Here is a 20,555-nt window from a genome sequence, read left to right as displayed (position 1 = left end):
CCTTGGAAGGATATCTGAATCCCTTCAGTGGAATTATAAGCCCCTTGGAAGGATATCTGAATCCCTCCAGTGGAGTTATAAACCCCCAGGAAGGACATCTGAATCCCTCCAGTGGAGTTTTAAACCCCTAGGATGGATATCTGAATCCCTCCATTGGAGTTATAAACCCCTAGGAAGGATAACTGAATCCCTCCAGTGGAATTGTAACCACCCAGTAAGGACATCTGAATCCATCCAGTGGAATGTAAATCACCCTGCGTAAAGTTTTAAATTGTAAAAAGCATTTTTTGAAACCTCTCCAGTGAAAATAAAATCCCTTCGGTGGTCTCCAGTAATATCGAAATCTTACTACGAACTTCTTTGAGTCGGTTTAAACTCGGTTCCTGCTTCATCTACGCATTATTGAACTTGGTTCATACAAGACTTAATTCCTTTACTCAAGTTTACCACAATACAACAGAATGCAATCAAATCATAGACAAACATGTTTTAAACTCTAATAGCAGACGAAACATTGAAGGACTTCATCGTAACAGGGTGTATATTTTACTAAAAATTTCATTAACCCACCCCCCTCCTATTCTGAAAATATTTTTTCCACCCATAAGTGATATATGTTTGCGGAGTTAAGGAAATTAAATTATTTTTAAGAGAAAATAAGTAAATTTTTTCGTGAAAGCATCAAAATTTTTTTAAATTTGCCTTTTTGTGACCATTTTCCCCGCTCGCCCACCTAACGGTCTGAAAAAATACACCCCTGTAATCAAACTAAACCAAAAATCCTTTACAACTTCTCTCGAAATGGTAACTATACTGTCAAGTTTATTGGAACACCAGCTGTATGTTTATCGGGACACTAGCTGTATGCTTACTGAACCGTGAATGTCGTCTGCGCATAGATATTCAGTTGATCATCGGAATTCAACCTGTGCGTGCATTAAGTTAATTTTAAGTTTAGGGGGAATAGGGGGCGAGTGTCATATCGCCCCTCTTTATCATCCCCCCTCCCCCCAACATTGTGCTCTTTTGAATATCACTTCCCCAAACTAGTATTTACTAAGCTCGAATGGTCTTTTTATTTTTTTAACGAATTTTTCATTTGTTTCCTAAATTAAAAATATTCGAAAAATTGTGTGTTTTACTTAAATTCACAAAACCGAAGAAAAAACCTTAAAATTGTATTACAGAAAAATGCCTGGGCATAAACCCAGAAAAAAGGATATTTCTTTCCCTTCAAATTTCAGACACAAGGTATCAGAGATCAATAACAATACACTAGATGTCGTCTTTTCAGTTTTCTATCTGTATTGTTATTAATCTATGCAAGGTATCTACTTAATTCAAGAACAAATAAAACATTTTCTGCTGGCCCAATATTTACACTATCTGCAGTTTCTTATATCCCAAGATCCAGTTTTAAGTTTGCTTCTTAAAAATAAAATTTGTTCTAAGCTGGGAACTTTTGAATCGTGGATATCAGGATTAATGCGTGACCCACACTTTTTCTTAATCTCGATATTAAATAATGCTGCTTGTTTTCCTCTTACTATTAATCTCCAGATTAATTAACCGATAGGGATTAAGGATATCCCATTCTAAAGTTTTCAGCTCTTGCAATTTTAAAAGTATCGTGCAAAAAGTGTAAGTTTCTGAATCTTATTTTAGGTTCACACGGATTATGACAGTAAAGTTGGCCGGCTCACTGGACTTCCATTACAATGGAATAGTATCCTTCAAGTAGGAATTATTATTTTCTTGAAATAAGTTTAGCTTTTAACTGTTGCTTTGAAAATCGGCCATTTTGAATAATTTTCAAATATTGGCGGATTTTTATTTTCGAATTGGCATATTTTCGAAAATAAACTGTTTCCCAGGAATTTCTTTTCCAATTTTCATGTTTCATAAACCTTCCCTGGGGTCATGTGACTCAGTGTGGTCCCACACAAAATTTGGGCCCGATCGGTTCAGCCGTTTTTGCATTTATTGGATATAAGCAAACAAACAAGCAGACAGACAGACAAGCAAAGGTTAGCCTTTGAACTGGACAACCTTACGTATGTTAATATTTCTCTCTGAACAAACCTAATTATTCACTTTATAAGTTCTAACATTTTGTAATTGTAATTTCATAAAGAATGTTCGTTACATTTACATCCATATGTTTTAATAGTTCCAAATTACAACGAATTTTTGGAATTTTTTTCGAACAATTTATATTCAGTCGTCGACCTCTCTATCAATAAATAAAGACGACTTTATTTTTCAATTTTTGATTTCTATCAAGCTTACAAACAACATGGATAAACATGGAAACAAATAGAAGCTATCAATTTTTCAGATTCTCTTTGTTTACTTGTAAACTTGTAATTGACAAAAAAAAACTTGTTGGAAATAAGAAATTAAATCGAAAAGTCGGCTTCATTGTATTATGAAAGCCGACCCCCATCTAACTATCAACTTATTTAGAGTGATTGCATTGTCAAGGAATCTCACCCAAACAACATTCTAAAGTTTCAAAACTCAACTGTTCAGTTTCGTAAATTTATTTTTGTCTATATGTTTTTATTATATGAAAGTTTTTAGAATTGGTTCACTATAATTTAATTATTTTGAATTTATTTACTTGATTATTGTTCTCTTAATTTATTTTTTTGTTACAATGTCTAAATCTCAAAATTTTACTCATTTTTCAATATGTCAACAATATCATGCGTCGATCAATAGGGAGTGCTGAACATGCGTGCTCACTGTGTGTTCTCATTTTTTTTGCATTCCGAGTTGTTTTTAAAGTCTTTTATTTAGAAATTCTGAAGAACTTTTTAAAAAATTTTTATCTTAATTTTATGTTAGTCTGTGTTTTTATCTATTTTTGTCTATTTGCGTAAATATATCTGATAAAAAACAAAGATTATTTTTCATTTTATTGATGTACAAATAGTTTCATGCTTTAAACGCTCCCCGGCAACATGAGTTAGATTGAAAATGAATTTTACATAATTCATCATCTCTCGTTTAATATTGTTGGGTGTAGAAGGATGAGAAGGAAAGAATGTATAATAAACCTGTTAGAAAATACTACCCTGGACTAGACTTAGACATTCAGGTACTATCCTACTATCCTACTATCCTACTATCCTACTATCCTACTATCCTACTATCCTATAACTATCCTACTATCCTACTATCCTACTATCCTACTATCCTACTATCCTACTATCCTACTATCCTACTATCCTACTATCCTATATCCTACTATCCTGCTATCCTACTATCCTACTATCCTACTATCCTACTATCCTACAATTATTATCCCTTATTAGAGCCTGCAGTACCGGAGTTTGGATGACGTAAGAATGTATAAGAACAGTAAAGTATCTATGCTCCAATCACCAGCTGAGGAAGGGAAGATGGGAGGAAATCTGCAATGTTTGGAAAATTTTACCCCAGATGTATCTGATTATGATCCTGCTGAAGTAAGAGAGGTTAATCTAAAGAGAGCCCAGCAATTATTCAAGGTGATATATCAAAACAGAACAATGTGGACTATAGACTTCAGAAACAATTTGAATTCGAACTGGACGGACCCCTTGTACCGACCTACGGCGGACCGACACCCTATCCTATATCGACTCAGTTTCAACCTTGATGGCACAACCAGATTTTTTTACAGTACTCGACCAATCATAGGCTTATTTGACCTAACAAACTATTTTAGTTTAGTGTGAGAAAACAGATAATGAAAACAGACAATGAAAACAGACAATGAAAACAGACGATGAAAACAGACAATGAAAACAGGCAATAAAAATAGACGATGAAAACAGACATAGAAAACAGATAATGAAAACAGACAATGAAAACAGACAATGAAAACAGGCAATGAAAACAGACAATGAAAACAGACAATGAAAACATGCAATGAAAACAGACAATGAAAACAGACAATGAAAGCAGACAGTGAAAACATGCAATGAAAATAGACAATGAAAACAGGCAATGAAAACAGACAATGAAAACAGACAATGAAAACAGACTATGAAAACAGACAATGAAAACAGACAATGAAAACAGACAATGAAAATAGACAATGAAAACAGACAATGAAAATAGACAATGAAAACAGACAATGAAAACAGACAATGAAAACAGATAATGAAAACAGACAATGAAAACAGACCATGAAAACAGACAATGAAAAGAGACAATGAATAGAGACAATGAAAATAGACAATGAAAACAGGCAATGAAAACAGACAATGAAAACAGATAATGAAAACAGACAATGAAAACAGACAATGAAAACAGACAATGAAAAGAGACATTGAAAACAGATAATGAAAACAGACAATGAAAACAGACAATGAAAACAGACAATGAAAACAGGCAATGAAAACAGGCAATGAAAACAGACAATGAAAACAGATAATGAAAACAGATAATGAAAAGCTTTCTATGAAGAGATCAATCTGGAAGGATTTACATATTTCCCGAAATTTCAACACTTTTAAGAGTTACAACAAAGAGACTTATGTTGTTATTTCAATTTCCCTTCATTTAAAGAGGGGCACCATCGATTTCCTTCACAGTTTTGTAGCAGAAATACTGTTGAAGAAAACCCACAATTCAAATTAATCAACTTTAAAAGATCAATACGTGATTATCTCATTCAATTGAACAAGGCTTTAAAGGGTAGGTTATGAGTTGGACTTTCCAATCTATAAATGGAGGTTCACTTGAAATTAAGTTGACACTTCCTCTTTACAGAGGGGCGTAATTATTGGTACTAATCTAGAATGATAAATTCAAGACTTAATAAACCAGAATTTAATCTCGACAAGTATAAAACTTGCCTTTTTGAAAAAGCCAATTAAAAATACCAAAATATTGATCTAATAACAGTGCTTTAATTTCTCCTAATGTTTAGGGTCGGCCAAATGATATTGGATACTACAAGAAGCTTATTCTATCCAGGTTTAAACTCAACTCTAAAAATGTTGATTATTAAATTATTTTATAAAGAATCCTTTTCCTCTTTCTTCCTTTTGTTAGCAATATTGTTGAAAAAATGCAGCAAAATTACTTTTTATCTTGATAACCATTTGATTTAAGCTCTACAGATAGATGTTAGCCTTAAAACTGCTAAATAAGTAGTGCAATTATTTGCTTATGAAACCCATCCCATGGTATGAATTCCAAATGAGTTTGAATTTATAGATTAGATAAATTCAAGATTTCTACAGATCGTCTCCATCTATCAACCATTTCCGGGCCAGAGATAAAACTACAATTTCCCGGCATTTCTACTCCCGAGACACAAAATCTGCATCTTCCTACTATTCCAAGAGTCGGGAAACAAAATCTGCATCTTCCTACTATTCCAAGAGTCGGGAACCAAAAGTCGAATCGCACCACCGCCATCCTCCAAGTCGGGAAGAAAACACTTCTACGTCCAGAGGATTTTAAAACAGAGATTAAGCTTCCTGATGAAACCCAAATCATTGGACAAAGGCAAGTATTAACAACAGTTAGTTACTTACGTAGGGCTAGTCAACCGTTAAAAAGCATTTAAATCCATTAAGATGGCTCTTTTGTGCATTCTGAATCGGAACACCAACAAAAAACAAGTGCATGTCATATCATCATTTTAACCTTTAATGATTTTTTAAAAAGAAATTCTTTAAATAGCCTTAAAGCAATAGAGCACTAGAGATCCAAAATTCAGTGATGGTGATGGACCAAACCTCTGTAGAGTAAAAAAGTAGATGTTAGTTCCACATTTATTGAAAATATATTTCGGTCTGGGTTGACCCTCGTCAGTTCTAACGATATAATAACCATCAAAATCGATTAAAAAAATAAAAAAAATGTGTAAAAATCATTGTACAGTTTTGTGTCAAGAAATGGAATACTTTTTGTTCTGTGGCACCAACAGTCATGTTCATCCTTTAAACCACAATAAAATGGAGAACTATGTTCTAGAGTAAACTTGATTGTAGGATGAATTTTATTGACATCATCCAGGAATTGATATAATTTCTCAATAGAATCTGTCCAGATTCCAAAACAATCATCCAGAAATCCCGTTATTTTAAACATTTTAGTTTTTAGGTTTCAGAAACAAGTGGCTTCACAAAAATCTACGCAGATCAATATCTAGCAAAATATTTGTTTTTAAAAGTTTCCCCTTTTATTGACTCATGCAGAAGATTTAGACTTTAGTGAAAGAAAAATCAAAACTAAAATTTAAGGGAGAGTTATTTTCTTCCATTAATGCCAACATATCCTGATCTCATACTGTCGGTCTTTCTAGATATTTGTAAAGTCAAAGGAGAGCCATGAAAAACGAATCAAATTTTTGCACCCAGACAACTTCTAACCAGATTATTTTTTATTTAGATATGCTGAGAATAATTATACTCCTGGATGGTGGTCAGCGTCAAGCTGGTCAACTGGTCTGCTCAACCAACAACCCGGAGATCTCAATGCTCAAACCAATACTACGCTCACCAACTCGTCAGATCTTATCCAGGTCAAATCAATCCTTAAACAATCATCTTCTTCTTCAACTTCCTCTTCAACTTCTACAGTAGCATCAGCAAGAGCCCCGGTTCAACCCCCTGGAATTCCACCACATAGAGATACTGGAGACACTAGAACTCCGCCCCCTAGACCACCTAAACCATCTGGAGAACTCAGGTCAAACTTTGTAGAAACAAAAGGTCTGAGGCCGAATTCAAAGAATTTGAGCCGTGTCTGAATTTGAACGGGTTAAACATGGTTGGTTTTACTTGACATTATATTTAGTGTTTCGAGATTTGAGCCGACACTCAATTGGAACTGGTTTTCGGCAGTTCAGCGACATGGTTTAAATTCTTTAAATTCGACCTCTGATACCTCAAACGTTTTCTCATTCGTTATGTTTGCAACCTGATATCGTAGTTCTTTAATGTTTCATAGTGGGTATTCATGGATAAAATTATAGTCTAAAGTTTAAAATATATAGGGGTTAGAAAAATAAAGTTTAAGGCAATCAATCAGTGCCATTATTGTTAAAAGAAGTCAAATTAGTTTTCTTCCTGTGTAAGTGTCATACAAAATTTTTTGTTACTGGTTTGAAATCCATTAATCAAGGTGACCTTACAGGGACTGTAAGCGTAATTTCAAACGCAAAGATTGCAATACTTGATTTACCTTAAAAGGTTTTTGGCTGATCAATTAGATTATAAAATGTCTGTTTATGATTATTTAAACTATTTATTTTCATATGAGGATTCTCTGCAAACGTTTTGTTTATAAGAACCAATGGAGAAATTCACAGAAAAAAAATACTTTTCGAGTCAGAAAAGATTTTAAGGTCCCCATTAATTGTAAATCGGACATTGCTATCTTTGCTGGTAGGGTCACTTGAAATTACGCTTACAGTCCCTTTAAAAAATTATTTTTTTAAGTTGTATTTTGATTACCGTAACATTGAAAAGATCTGATTTTCACTGAAAATATAAATTTTTAAGGCGAACCAGATTCCCAGACTCCGTCGGTAAATTATACTTATAGAATAATAATAATGTTTACATTAATTCAGAAAATCCAGTTTATTTTGTATACTCGGACCAAAATGAAAATTACGTAACATATAGTTTACCAGGTTAGAATTAATTACTTAATCATCCTGTAACCTAATTTTACTTTAAAGGGATCGGATATGTAATTTCAAGTGACCCTTCCTTTGTGCATGGTATGTCCTATTTAAAACGGCACAGTCAAATTTTGTCTGATCAATTGATGCATGAGCAATCGATTCCATCTTCTTGTCTTTAAAAGTTGATACTTTTCAATTATGGTATCTCTGTGTTCAGTGACTAGCGCATTTCTGCCCCAGAAACATTAGAGAAATTTTCCCAAATCTTACACCTGTTAAGCAAGAAAAATGTTTAAAGGGTACCGTTGTGAATCTGGCATGCACATATTTGTTAAGTGAACGGTCACTTTTAATTACAACTGTACGGTCCCTTTAAGCAGGTATAAGCTATGTAAAGTTTAATTAATTTAATGATCTTTTAGTGAAGAAAGAAGACAGAAGGAAGCAAACAGGAGAAGAAGAAGAAGAGAAAGAAGAAGAAGAAGAAGAAAAACACAAACAAGAAGAAAAAACACAAAAAGAACGAGAAAAGGAAGATGTTTACGAAAGTCTGGAAGCTTTAGAAAATGAAAATCTTGATGAGTTAGAGGAGCATGGAGAACATGAGCAGCAAGAAGTACAAGAAGAACAAGGACATAAAGCACAAGAAGAACAAGAGAAACAAGAAGAACAAAAAGAACAAGAAGCACAAGATTCTCTGAAAAAGAAGGAAGAAAATGAAAGTTTATCTGAGAACTATAAACTGTTCCTCTCTACCCTCAGGTAAACTTACAAAAAGTAGAGAATTTAGAAGTTCAGAGACCTTTACCTTTCGAACCCTTTTATATATATGAAATGTAGTTAAGACAATCTGAGATTTGCAGGTTTTCTAAGAAGTGTTAAACTAATTATTTTTGCTTTTGAATACAAACTACGAGAAGTTTACAATGTGAAACTGAAAGTGTTCTTTATACTTAAACACTGCATTGAAGTTTCTAAAATTAGGAAACTAGATATCAAAATCATTATAGAGCAACTTGTAAAATTAAAATGTTTTTAATGAAGGTAAAATGAAAAGGGGGTTAAAGTTGTAAGCCTAAAAATTTTAGGAGTTGTTTGCAACCAAAATAAGTTCTATCTGATGTTTCTTCTTTAGAGAAAACTGCGTCCGAGTTGTACGAAAACTCATTTATATGTGAACTAGGATTGCTAATAGTTTTTTTTCTAAAAACAAACAACTGGTTTTGAACTATCAAACTTTTTTTTTAAAACGATCGCTTTTGAAAAAGATAATGTTATGAATGTTGTCTTAAATTGTTTTCTTTTATCGAGACAAATGTTTTCTGAACTCGGAATTTCCGACTAAAAATGTATTTTCTCTTTAAAAGGCCGTTAACAATCGTTAATTAAGGGTCGTTGTTAACAATCGTTAAAGAAGGGTCGTTTTTAAAAACGATTGTTTTTAAAAAGCGTTTCTAAACGAAAGACGATTGTTTTTGAAAACGACTGTTTTTAAAAAAAAACGTATTTCGTTTTTTCTTCGTCGTTTTTAAAACGAAACGATCGTTTCAAAAAAGTGGAAACGCATCCCTTTTGTGACATGGTATTGGAATCTGTATCACCTGCAGTATCTGGTTACGTGGCTCCATAGACCATATCACGTATATTAGAGTTTTGGTATAACTCTGACACAGTTTCATATAAATTCCTCGAGACATGGACAACAGACAGAACTAATTTTGGTCAAGTTTAACCTAAATTTCTATGCTTTATCGTATTCTCCCCTTTATTTTACCTTAACAGCCCCTTTAAAGAATGATGAATATTTGAATTATTATTATTCAGGGGAATAGCAGCTGAAGGAAACCTTGAGAAAAACTATATAAACCTTGTCAAAACAGGTCAAAATTAGAATAATACATGGGTAAACATGGCGGCTGCCTTAAACTCCTTTATATCAGATTTATTGACAGCTATTTCTCAAAAAAGGGCGATCTATATTTTATATATTGACCACGAATCTATTAATTTGCCACTTTTGCAAGGAATCACATTTAGGAACTGAACACTTGGCATGAAATATTATTTTCTAATTTCTAGGATTAGAAAATTACAATCTGAGGGAAGTGTACAGTTTCTTTAATTAAATGGAGTTTAAAATTGTTTACTCAATGTAAATTAGACAGAATGAGAAGGTCAAACTTATGCTACACTAGTGGCACGACATTGTGACCTCTTAGCTCCATTAATTTTGTTTTTTTTTGCACAGAAGTATTACAAAGCAAATATATCCGGTTACATTAAAGAAATTCATTATATTATTTTTAATAACTCTTTAATGAAAAGAGTTATTATTGAAAAAATTTAAGATTTCGACCTCACTTGCAATATCCTTTATAGTGTACTTTAAGAACTTCGCTCAATAAAAGGTATTTTTCTACCACAGATTTGACACAGATCAGGTCTACACTTTAAGGTTGACTGTTTATTAAAAATTGATGAGACTGTTTATAAGCATCCTAAATCTATGTGTGATTGATTAACTCCAAATATACAGCTACATCATACATGCAGCTGACTGTTTAGTAAATCTCTTTCAAGCTAGATAGGCAGGGCGGTCCGCGTCAATGATCCATTTATGACTACCTGATCTGTGACTACTCCTAACTTTAATATTGTAGGAGTAGATGTCACTGGTTCAATGTACATTGGTGAACGTGTACTCAATAATAGCAAGGTTTCTATTAAGAAGGTGAACCTCAAAACACAGTCATGGGTAAGCTTTACACTTTAACATAGGGACTAGGCAAATACAGTCGTCGTTGTATATAATAATACAATGAAGACGACTTTCGATTTCAATTTTGATTTTACACACAGAGTAGATATTGATAGAAGTTATTTTTCCCGTGCTTCCTTTCTTATTTGTTTACATGTTATGGGGAAAATATACATCTATCTCTCAAGTCATTTAGTATTGATGTGTACGCCGGCAAAATGTCTACTTAATATATGGTATAAATATATGCCAAAATCGAAGCTTAAAACAAACCCCTGCAGTCCCGTCAGCATATATACTGTATGAACCTCACTTCCTCTTAGAATAGAGGTTTCGTGAGTTGAGTTGGCAGAGTGTCTATCTCTGTCTATGATTTTATACCAAGCTTTAAAACAGCTTGGATACACATGAACATGGAACCAAAGGGAAGCCGTCAATTAAAAGCTTCTCTTTGTTTACGTGTAAGCTTGTAATTTGAAAAAAGCTTGTTAGAAATCAACATTTAAACAGAAAAGTCGTCTTCATTGTATTGATATAAAGGCTAACCACTGTTTGCAAGCATGCATTTTTCAAATATTTGTACTTGTACTATGGGATTGGTTTATGTTTCAACTTCAATGTAAGAAATTTGTTATTAAGGATCACAAATAAGCCAACTGCCTAGTTATATTCTCACCTCTCAATTAGGTTTCTAAGCCGGAATATAATGTTTGACACTGAACTTGACAAATTTGAAATTTAAAATGATAACTCTGACTTCCCAATCCCTATATCTTTTCAACTCAATGTCGTAGACCTTAGATATTTCAAACTAGGTTTACAAGATACATGTATTAGACAATCTGAGTTTGAACCTTCTAATGTAATCAAATCATCACCCTTAATTCAATCAAAAGAGATCGTTTAACTTAATAAAGTGTGGGCCTAGCTTCTAATGTAATCAAATCATCACCCTTAATTCAATCAAAAGAGACCGTTTACTTAATAAATTGTGGGCCTAGCTTCTAATGTAATCAAATCATCACCCTTAATTCAATCAAAAGAGACCGTTTACTTAATAAATTGTGGGCCTAGCTTCTAATGTAATCAAATCATCACCCTTAATTCAATCAAAAGAGATCGTTTACTTAATAAAGTGTGGGCCTAGCTTCTAATGTAATCAAATCATCACCCTTAATTCAATCAAAAGAGACCGTTTACTTAATAAAGTGTGGGCCTAGCTTCTAAGCTCATAAATTTTTAAACCTTCAATTTTAAAAACTTCTTTATATTTGGCCTCCATATTCATCAACTATATATATTATATGTATATACTTTGATTGTCATGATGTTTGTTTGTCCTGATTGTATTCAATAAACGTCAAAACGACTTAACCGATCGGGTCTAATTTTTGTGTGGGGCCTCACAGGACCCAGGGGAAGGTTTTTGGATGTTCAAAATTACAAAAATATGTGTCCAAAAGTTTTTTATTTTGTAAAAAAAAAATCAAAGTTTAAATTTAACATGGGCACGCCTTATTTAATTTTTTTAAAAATAAACTATGGTGTGTGCGGTTGAGAACTTGAGTGAGTGAAAGGGTGAGTGTGCGTGTGTTGACTCCTGCCGTGTTATGAATGCAATCTCTGCAGTTATGATTATAGTTATCTTTCTGGTTCATTTCATCCTAGGAGATATTAATATTGTGCAACCCCCCTGCATACTTCATACCGTGAAATAATCGCGATAATTGGAGGGGTTCGGGGATACATTGAAAACATGGATTTTAAACAAAACTTTCAATTCAGTGCGCTTCCAGTCTTCTTTTCTAATCCTGATCTGGAAATCATCCTCCAAAATATTATACAAACCACTTTTGTGATTTTCCTCTTATTGTTTATTTTTCCATTCTATTGGAGGTAAAGATAATCTGACAGCCTGACAGGCATATAATCGGAGTTTAGTGATCTTGATTAAAAACATTCTTAGCAGTGTTTCTAAATATACAGTGAAACCCTTAATAAAGAATACATCGAATACATTGAAAAATTGTCAAGACGACATTTGATAAATTCTTTCGATGTATTCTTTATTAAGGGTTTCACTGTAGAATAAATATGTTTCAGACAAGTTTAGAGTGCTTGTATACAGATATAATGATAATGCTAGAATATCCACACAGGTTAGACAGGGGGACAGGGGGACAGGTTAGATAGGGGACAGGGGCATAGGTTAGACAGGTTAGATACGTAGACAGTAGGACAGGGGGGCTGGTTACTAGGGGAAAAGGGGGACAGATTATACAGGGGGACAGGTAGACAAAGAGACAGGTTAAACAGGGAGACATGTTAGCCAGGGGAACAGTGCAACAAGCAAATAGGGGGACAGGCTGGACAGGGAGACAGGAGGACAGGTTAAATAGGAGGACAGATTAGACAGGGGGACTGGTTAGACAGGGGGAAAGGTTAGACATGGGACAGGGGCAAAGAAAGACTGGGAGACAGGTTAGACAGGGGACAAGGGACTGGGATACAGGGGACAAGAGGAGACAAAGTTTCCCTAAGATATAAATCTATTTTTTTTCAGAAACATTGTTGGTTTTTTTTTTTTTAAATCAGCTCATTTTTTATACTGTTAGATTTATTGAGAAACTAACACAAAATAGTGTTTTTTATCAAATCCACTTCATGTTTATATTTGTTTTCTTGTTCTTATCCAAAATTACATTGTATCTATCTATCTTCACTGTACAGTATTTTATACTTTTAAGATAGCTTGACCCTGGTTTTTTAAAAATTATTTTACCAGTTTAATAATGCTTTATACCTACCTACATTCTCTAGGTATTCTTGAGAAGAGAAGCATGCATGAAGGCGAGATTGCTGACATCTGCCGGGATATCCTGTCAGCGCTGCACTACCTGCATAGCCTTCTTATAGTACACAGGTATAACAGGAATATCCTGTCAGCGCTCCACTTCCTGCATAGCCTTCTTATAGTATATACAGGTATTACAGGGGATATCCTGTCAGCGCTCCACTATCTTCATAACCTTCTCATAGTGTACAGGTATTACAGGTATCCTGTCAGCGCTCCACTACCTTCATAACCTTCTCATAGTATACACAGGTATTACAGGGATATCCTGTCAGCGCTCCACTTCCTTCATAACCTTCTCATAGTATACACAGGTATTACAGGGATNATTGGTAATTCAAAAATTAAGATATAATTCTTTAGTTAAGAAAATAAGTTCTCACAACACAGCTAGTTCCCTGCAATGTACAATGTTAGGCGATTATATCAATACAATGAAGACGGCTTTCGATTTAAATTTTGCATGGATACACATAAACATAGAAATCAAGAGAAGCTGTCAAATAAAAAGATTTCCTTTGATTACTAACTTATATAAAACTCGTAAATCGAAAAAGCTTGTCAACAATGAAAACGTATATAAAAATTTCGCCTATATTGTATTGATATTATCGCTACTACGGCAAATTTTTGAGATAGAAGAAACTTTCAACGCTCTAAGTTTAGTTTGATATAAAGTCAAATGTCTGATTATTAGAGTTTGAGGCAAGGTTTCATTTTCTTGAGTCGAGTCTAAGAAGATCTCGAGGCTGTCAATCACGTGACACAAGCTGTCGTCAGAGTTGAGTCTTAGATTGGGTTTTTAATCTGGGTTTAAGGAATTACGACCCGAGCCATTGCTTTTAGATCGCGGCTTCTGGAAACTAAAGTTAAAATGTCAATTGCTGAGATTTTACCGTTTACGTCACTAATTTGATTATAGATCTGTAGAACAATAGAAGACGAGAAGTCTTAGATCCAAGAGGGTTGAAAGACCTAAGCCCAAGAAATTCTTTGTTTAGACATTTTCCGGGATGTATAGTATAAATTACAAAATAAAAAGGTTGTAAATTCCGACATCTTTGCAACCTGATGGTGTAAACATTTTATATTTAAAACATAAGTTTTTTGAACTAACAGAATTTATAGTTTTGAAATATCTAAGGTCTACGACATCGGTTTGCAAAGATATCAGGATTAGAATATCAGTTTGTGCCAAAAACTTTTTTCCTAAAAATATTATTATGAATGATACGGTGGTAATCAATCCGAGAAAAAATTAGTATTTTAATTTCTAATTCGAAATAATAATTTTGTTTTTTCCCTGTAGGTTGGGACTCCATATTGGATGAGTCCTGAAATATTGAGAGGAGCCCCTTATGATACTCTGGTACAGTGATAACCAGAAAACCTTGGAATAGGAAGACGACTTTTAGAATCAAATTATTCGAGTTAAATTTTGATTTATATCAAGCTGTTAAACAGCATGAATACACATATGAACATAGAAGTCAAGAGAAGCAAAAAAGCTCTTAATTAATAAAAGATTTTCTTTGATTATTAGCTTGTAAGCAATTGTAAATCGAAAAAAGCTTTTTAACAATCAAAACTTAAATAAAAATGTCGTCTTCAATGTATTGATATAATCGCCTACTACTGTACTTTAAAAGCATGACAACCCATATAAAGGCAGACGAGACAGCAGACGTGACAGAAGACATGAGAACAGACAAGACTAGACAATGACAGCAGGCATGAAAGCATGACATGACAGCAGATGGGACATATACATGACAACAGACATGACATCAAACATGAAATAAGACATGACACCAGACAAGACTGCAGACATAACAGAAAACACGACATGAGAGATACGACATCTGACACGACATCAGAAATGACATCAGCCATGACATCAGACATGACGGCAGATATAACAGCAGAAATGACATCAAACATGACAGCAGACATGTGCAGCAGACAAGACAGCGGACATGACAGCAGATATGACACCAAACATGACATTAGACATGACAGCTGACATGACGGTAGACATGATAGCAGATATGACATCAAATATGACAGCAGACATGACAGCAGACAAGAACACCAGACAAGACTGCAGACATAACAGAAAACACGACATGAGAGATACGACATCTGACACGACATCAGAAATGACATCAGCCATGACATCAGACATGACGGCAGATATAACAGCAGAAATGACATCAAACATGACAGCAGACATGTGCAGCAGAAATTTGCAGCAGACAAGACGGCGGACATGACAGCAGATATGACAGCAAACATGACATTAGACATGACAGCTGACATGACGGTAGACATGATAGCAGATATGACATCAAACATGACAGCAGACATGACAGCAGACAAGACAGCAGACATGACAACTGACATGACAGCAGATATGACAGTAAACATGACAGCAGACATAACGTCAGATATGACAGCAGACATGACAGCAGATATGACAGTAGACATGACGTTAAAAAATGACAACATGTAGTAAATACCCTACTCTATAAACTGCTCTGAACTCGTATCTATCCAGGTATAATTCCGTTCCGTAACTATCAAATGTCTAAACCTGGTTACAATCTTGTAACCTATCGAAAGCTAACAGATAGGCATGATCTCTTCAGCTATCAACGACACTATCACTGTTCACGATCTCATTAGCTAATGATGTCAATACAGACACTAGCAATTAGTCTATCAACGCCACTGCCACTAGGCCCATCTCTTTAGCTTTCAATATCAACACGGACACTAGCAATTGTTTTTTCAACGCCACTACCACTGGGCACAATCTTATTAGCTATCAATGTCAACACAGACACTAGCAATTAATAGATAAATTCTTCTACTACGGAGATTATCTCATGAGCTATCGGTGGCTATCAGACACTATCTCATAATCTATTAACGCCAAACAAATGGGTGCGATGCCAGCTCGTCTGTTTCAATGTTAACATAATTACTCTCTCGACAGCAATCAAGTTGGAGTTACTATATCAGCTAATGTATTAGAGGTTTATATCTCACAAGTTAAAGCGAAAAGACGCAATTATAATTCCTACGTCGTTATCTATATCACATGATTGAGGCAATCATGTTACGCATTACAGCACAGTTAAAATAGTCGCAATTAAGATGTACGTCATTACATATCACATTATTAAGCTAATCATGCTACGTTCAAATGAAAAATGTTTTTACTTACAAGTTTCCAAACATAGATTGTTAATAATGTACACAGTACTGCCGGTTTACAGAATCGCATTACCCAAAATTTGCTACAAACATACATTTTTTTCATAATTTAGGTTGATATTTGGTCACTTGGTGTAACAGTTATAGAAATGATAGACAGGAATGGAACAAATATGTCAGAGGGGTATTTAATTTTTAAAATCCCCCCCCCCGTTCTTATTAATTCCAACTATTATTTATCTATTTTAAAAAAGGAAATATATGGTATTTTTTAATTCATGGTTCGTTTTGATCCTTTGATAAAGGAAAAGATATCGTCAGAGTTGAGTCTTAGATTGGGTTTTTAATCTGGGTTTAAGGAATTACGACCCGAGCCATTGCTTTTAGATCGCGGCTTCTGGAAACTAAAGTTAAAATGTCAATTGCTGAGATTTTACCGTTTACGTCACTAATTTGATTATAGATCTGTAGAACAATAGAAGACGAGAAGTCTTAGATCCAAGAGGGTTGAAAGACCTAAGCCCAAGAAATTCTTTGTTTAGACATGAGGGGGTGGCTGAAAATTTGTGATGAAAAGTCTAATATTAATGATTCCAATTAGAGATTTTATTCAATTTGTTTGACTGTGTAGAGAACCTCCAAACTTTAACGTGAGTCCATTAATTGCGATGAAGAAAACCAGGTATATTATAGGTCTTCCACCAAACCTGACAATTAAAAGAGAAAGCTTGAAGATCGTCTTTGATCTTTGAAATAATTTGCGGCACTCATTCTTATACCCACTCTTACATGTATGATTTTTCAACAATTATCACAAATTTCCCCCAGTCCTGGCTTTTACAAAAGGTGGTCTCACTTTTTGTAAAATTGATTAAAGGCGATCTTAAAGTCATCTTTCAATTCTGTCATGATAATCAGAACATCCTGTAGTTTATTTCACCAGACCCGTAGCTGGGAAGCTAGGAATTCATAACTACAATGCAACTTTATCAATGGAGGATCCCTTTCACGTTTACAGTCTTTAACTAGCTGTTAAAGAGGTGCGCCATTAACGATTTACAACTTTCCGCAATTAACAACCTTTTGCGATGATAACTTGCAGTAAAATTTAAGACTTTCTGGAGTTAATGGGACAAATTCAGGACATTTCTGATAACAACAAATTGTTTAAAATCAATTATTGTTTATATTAAACAACAGTTTATTTACAGGGTGTCCCATGAATATAACTGAATGTCGTAAATAAATTCAAAAATTCAAAGTTCAAAGACGACTTTTAATTCGTCTTGCTACTGTTATGTTTCGTGGGACACCCTGTACTAAAGTAAACAAAGGTCTTTTTGAAAAGACTTAAATACAAACTTTTTCCTTTCAACTTCTAGCCTCTGGATGAAATGTTTTATATTTTAATAATTTTCTATTCTAATCTATAGAGATGGTCAAGTCCCGAAACCAGTGAAATCAGTCTCAAAATCTCTGGCAGATTTTATTGAGGTATATTTGGATGCCAAGTTTTAATCATAATTTATTTTAAATTGGTAAAAATTGTAGATAATATAATAATAATACCATTAAAAGATTAAACAAAGAAGAGTTTCGTTCCGATTTACATATTTATTTGATTTTTTGTTTGAAACCTTTATATTTTCAGTGTATGCTTGAGGTGGATCCGGAGAAAAGATCAACAGCTGAAGAACTTCTGGAACATTCTTTCCTGAACCAAACCTTCCTCTAGACTTAAGAAACATTCTGTCTTGAACCAAACCTTCCTTTAGACTTCAGAAACATTCTTTCTTGAACCAAACCTTCTTTTAGACTTCTGGAACATTCTTTCCTTAACCAAACATTTCTTTTGACTTCTGGAACGTTTTTTTCTGAACCAAACCTTTTTTAAGATTTCTGGAACATTATTTCCTTTACCAAATCCTTCTTCAGACTTCTGGCACATTCTTTCCTGAACTAAATCTTTCTTTAGGCTTATTTTTTCCTGAACCAAACCTTTTTTAAGACTTCTGGTCAACCAAATCTTTCTTAAGACTTCTGGCTCGTTATTTCCTGAAACAAACACTTATTTAGACTTCTGGCACGTTCTTACCTAAACCAAACCTTTTTTAAGACTTCTGGAACATTTTTTCAACCAAATCTTTCTTTAGACTTCTGGCTCGTTATTTCCTGAAACAAACACTTCTTTAGACTTCTGGCACGTTCTTACCTAAACCAACCCTTTCTTTAGACTTCTGGACCATTATTTCCTTAACCAAATACTTCTTTAGACTTCTGGCACATTCTTTCCTGAACCAAATATTTCTTTAGACTTATTTTTTCCTAGACCAAACCTTTTTTAAGACTTTTGGAACATTCTTTCATCCAAATCTTTCTTTAGACTTCTGAAACATTTTTTCCTTAAACAATCACAGTAGACTTCTGGCACGTTCTTACCTAAACCAAACCTTTCTTTAGATTTCTGGAACGTTCTTTCCTGAATCAAACCTTTTTTAGACTTCTGAAACATTATTTCCTTAACCAAATCCTTCTTTAGACTTCTGGCACGTTTATTCCTGAATCAAATCTTTCTTTAGACTTCTGGCTCGTTATTTCCTGAACCAAATCTATTTTTCGACTTCTGGAACATTTTTTTCTGAACCCAGCCTTACTTAAAATTTGCCTAAAAATTCCGACTTGACTAACCTTTCTCACAATTTACTTACTATAACGTATCCTTTCTCAGATTTAAGAGTTTTTACGTCTATAACCAAAACTTTAGTTGAAACTAAAAAAATTTTCAAAGTAGATTTTGTGTAAATGTTTAAATATGCTATTTGTTAAAAATAAATAATATCTCTCGTTTTTCCTGATTTGCTTTTAAATTCTGCAAGGTTACATTAGACTTTACCGAGGACCTAGTCATATATAAATAAGATATAGTTTTTTACTTTAGATCATATATAATACATACTAAATTATTTGTAGCCAAAATACTTACGGAATACATAAAGAACCTTGCATTTTTGCGTTTAATCTATTTTTACTAGCTTTAAACATTTGTTTGAAATGTTCCGATGGTTGTAAATTTTCTCTTTGGTTGAAAAAATGTCCATCGAGAGCTGTGTACGATCCAATATTATGTGGGACACCCTGTACCCTGTACAGTGTAAATATCTTTGGTCTTGTAAAGTCTAAAAAACGTGGTAAACATGTCTATTCACTATAAAACTGCAACAAGTTTCATAAGAATCAAACCTTGCATTCCAATGGAAGTTTTCAAGTTAGTTCACCATTTTTATCACAAATTTAATTCAGTAAATTATTTGTAAACATTGTCGGAGACGAAAAAGATTATAATGAAAAAATTAAAAGTGAAAGAAAGGAAATGGGAAAAATAGGCAAAAAATCCATTTTTGCTACCAGTATTATGTTTCAAGGGTAAAATCTTTCTTAAAAATTTAAAAATAAATTATTTGTCAATTTTTGTTTTTGTGTGAATAGGATGCGGTTTATAAAATTGTTTAATGTTGTATGACATCATTATTTCTAAAGTTAAAATTTTTTTTAAAGCGTTTCTTGATTTTGATGCAAATAGCTCATTATAAATAGCTCGTAAGGAGGGATGGACAATAGCCAGATTCGTTTTACAGAAACTATTAATGTTTAAGACGTTTAAAAGGGTTTACGACAATATGAGAAGGTTCTAACACTTTAAAACTTTTTTTTCTGTGGAAATTTGCTTTAATTAAAAATTCAAATTTGCTCTAAAGAAAATACAAGGCAAAAACGAACCGAAATACGATCGTTTCTGTAAAACGAATCTAGCTATTGCCCATCTCTACACGTAAGGAAAAGAAAACATATTGCAAAAAAATACGCAATTTTAGTAAAAAATTAGAAATTCAAGAGGAGATCTAATGTCAATAATCACTGCATTGTTGTAATCTAAACAATTGAGAATTTTTCTAAAAATAAATATATTTTAATCTGTAAATATCTCACTTAAAGTAATACTGGAACTCGCCACAAAACAAATTAAAAACGGAAATAATTTAAATAATATTTAAAACATTGTCATGCAATTGAAAATATAATAATAA

The 20,555-nt window shown here is 33.5% G+C and overlaps 2 protein-coding genes across 2 annotated transcripts; both read left to right on the top strand.

The window, feature by feature from the left end:
- The first annotated feature begins 1,182 nt into the window (after positions 1–1,182).
- Positions 1,183–13,618, top strand: LOC111701179 (serine/threonine-protein kinase PAK 3). The gene is made up of 17 exons (XM_023472351.1): positions 1,183–1,251; positions 1,666–1,737; positions 2,467–2,484; positions 3,032–3,103; positions 3,321–3,515; positions 4,925–4,971; positions 5,215–5,508; positions 6,397–6,696; positions 7,512–7,537; positions 7,583–7,645; positions 8,062–8,401; positions 9,464–9,519; positions 10,300–10,394; positions 12,501–12,556; positions 12,961–12,971; positions 13,218–13,320; positions 13,615–13,618. Exons 1-17 carry the CDS (start codon positions 1,192–1,194, stop codon positions 13,616–13,618), a joined length of 1,812 nt encoding a protein of 603 aa, XP_023328119.1. The 5' UTR covers positions 1,183–1,191.
- LOC111701182 (serine/threonine-protein kinase PAK 6) lies at positions 13,224–20,552 on the top strand. The gene is made up of 6 exons (XM_023472355.1): positions 13,224–13,320; positions 14,561–14,620; positions 16,584–16,630; positions 17,102–17,152; positions 17,904–17,964; positions 18,122–20,552. The coding sequence occupies exons 2-6, from the start codon at positions 14,579–14,581 to the stop codon at positions 18,203–18,205; spliced, it is 285 nt and encodes a 94-aa protein (XP_023328123.1). The 5' UTR covers positions 13,224–13,320; positions 14,561–14,578; the 3' UTR covers positions 18,206–20,552.
- Positions 20,553–20,555: the final 3 nt, after the last annotated feature.

Source organism: Eurytemora carolleeae, unplaced genomic scaffold, assembly GCF_000591075.1.
Source record: "Eurytemora carolleeae unplaced genomic scaffold, Eaff_2.0 scaffold447, whole genome shotgun sequence".
NCBI classification, from domain to species: Eukaryota; Metazoa; Arthropoda; class Copepoda; order Calanoida; family Temoridae; genus Eurytemora; species Eurytemora carolleeae.
This window is presented reverse-complemented; position numbering and strand designations above follow the sequence as displayed.

What these genes read in the sequence shown, in the direction of transcription:
- LOC111701179 (XM_023472351.1), top strand. Translation starts at nt 1,192, where the DNA reads ATGCCTGGGCATAAACCCAGAAAAAAGGATATTTCTTTCCCTTCAAAT. An exon ending in GACTAGACTTAGACATTCAG is followed by an intron (nt 3,104 to 3,320) that starts GTACTATCCTAC and finishes ATCCCTTATTAG; the next exon opens with AGCCTGCAGTACCGGAGTTT. An exon ending in AAACCATCTGGAGAACTCAG is followed by an intron (nt 6,697 to 7,511) that starts GTCAAACTTTGT and finishes TAAATTTTTAAG; the next exon opens with GCGAACCAGATTCCCAGACT.
- LOC111701182 (XM_023472355.1), top strand. Translation starts at nt 14,579, where the DNA reads ATGAGTCCTGAAATATTGAGAGGAGCCCCTTATGATACTCTG. An exon ending in GAGCCCCTTATGATACTCTG is followed by an intron (nt 14,621 to 16,583) that starts GTACAGTGATAA and finishes TTCATAATTTAG; the next exon opens with GTTGATATTTGGTCACTTGG. An exon ending in ATTGCGATGAAGAAAACCAG is followed by an intron (nt 17,153 to 17,903) that starts GTATATTATAGG and finishes TCTAATCTATAG; the next exon opens with AGATGGTCAAGTCCCGAAAC.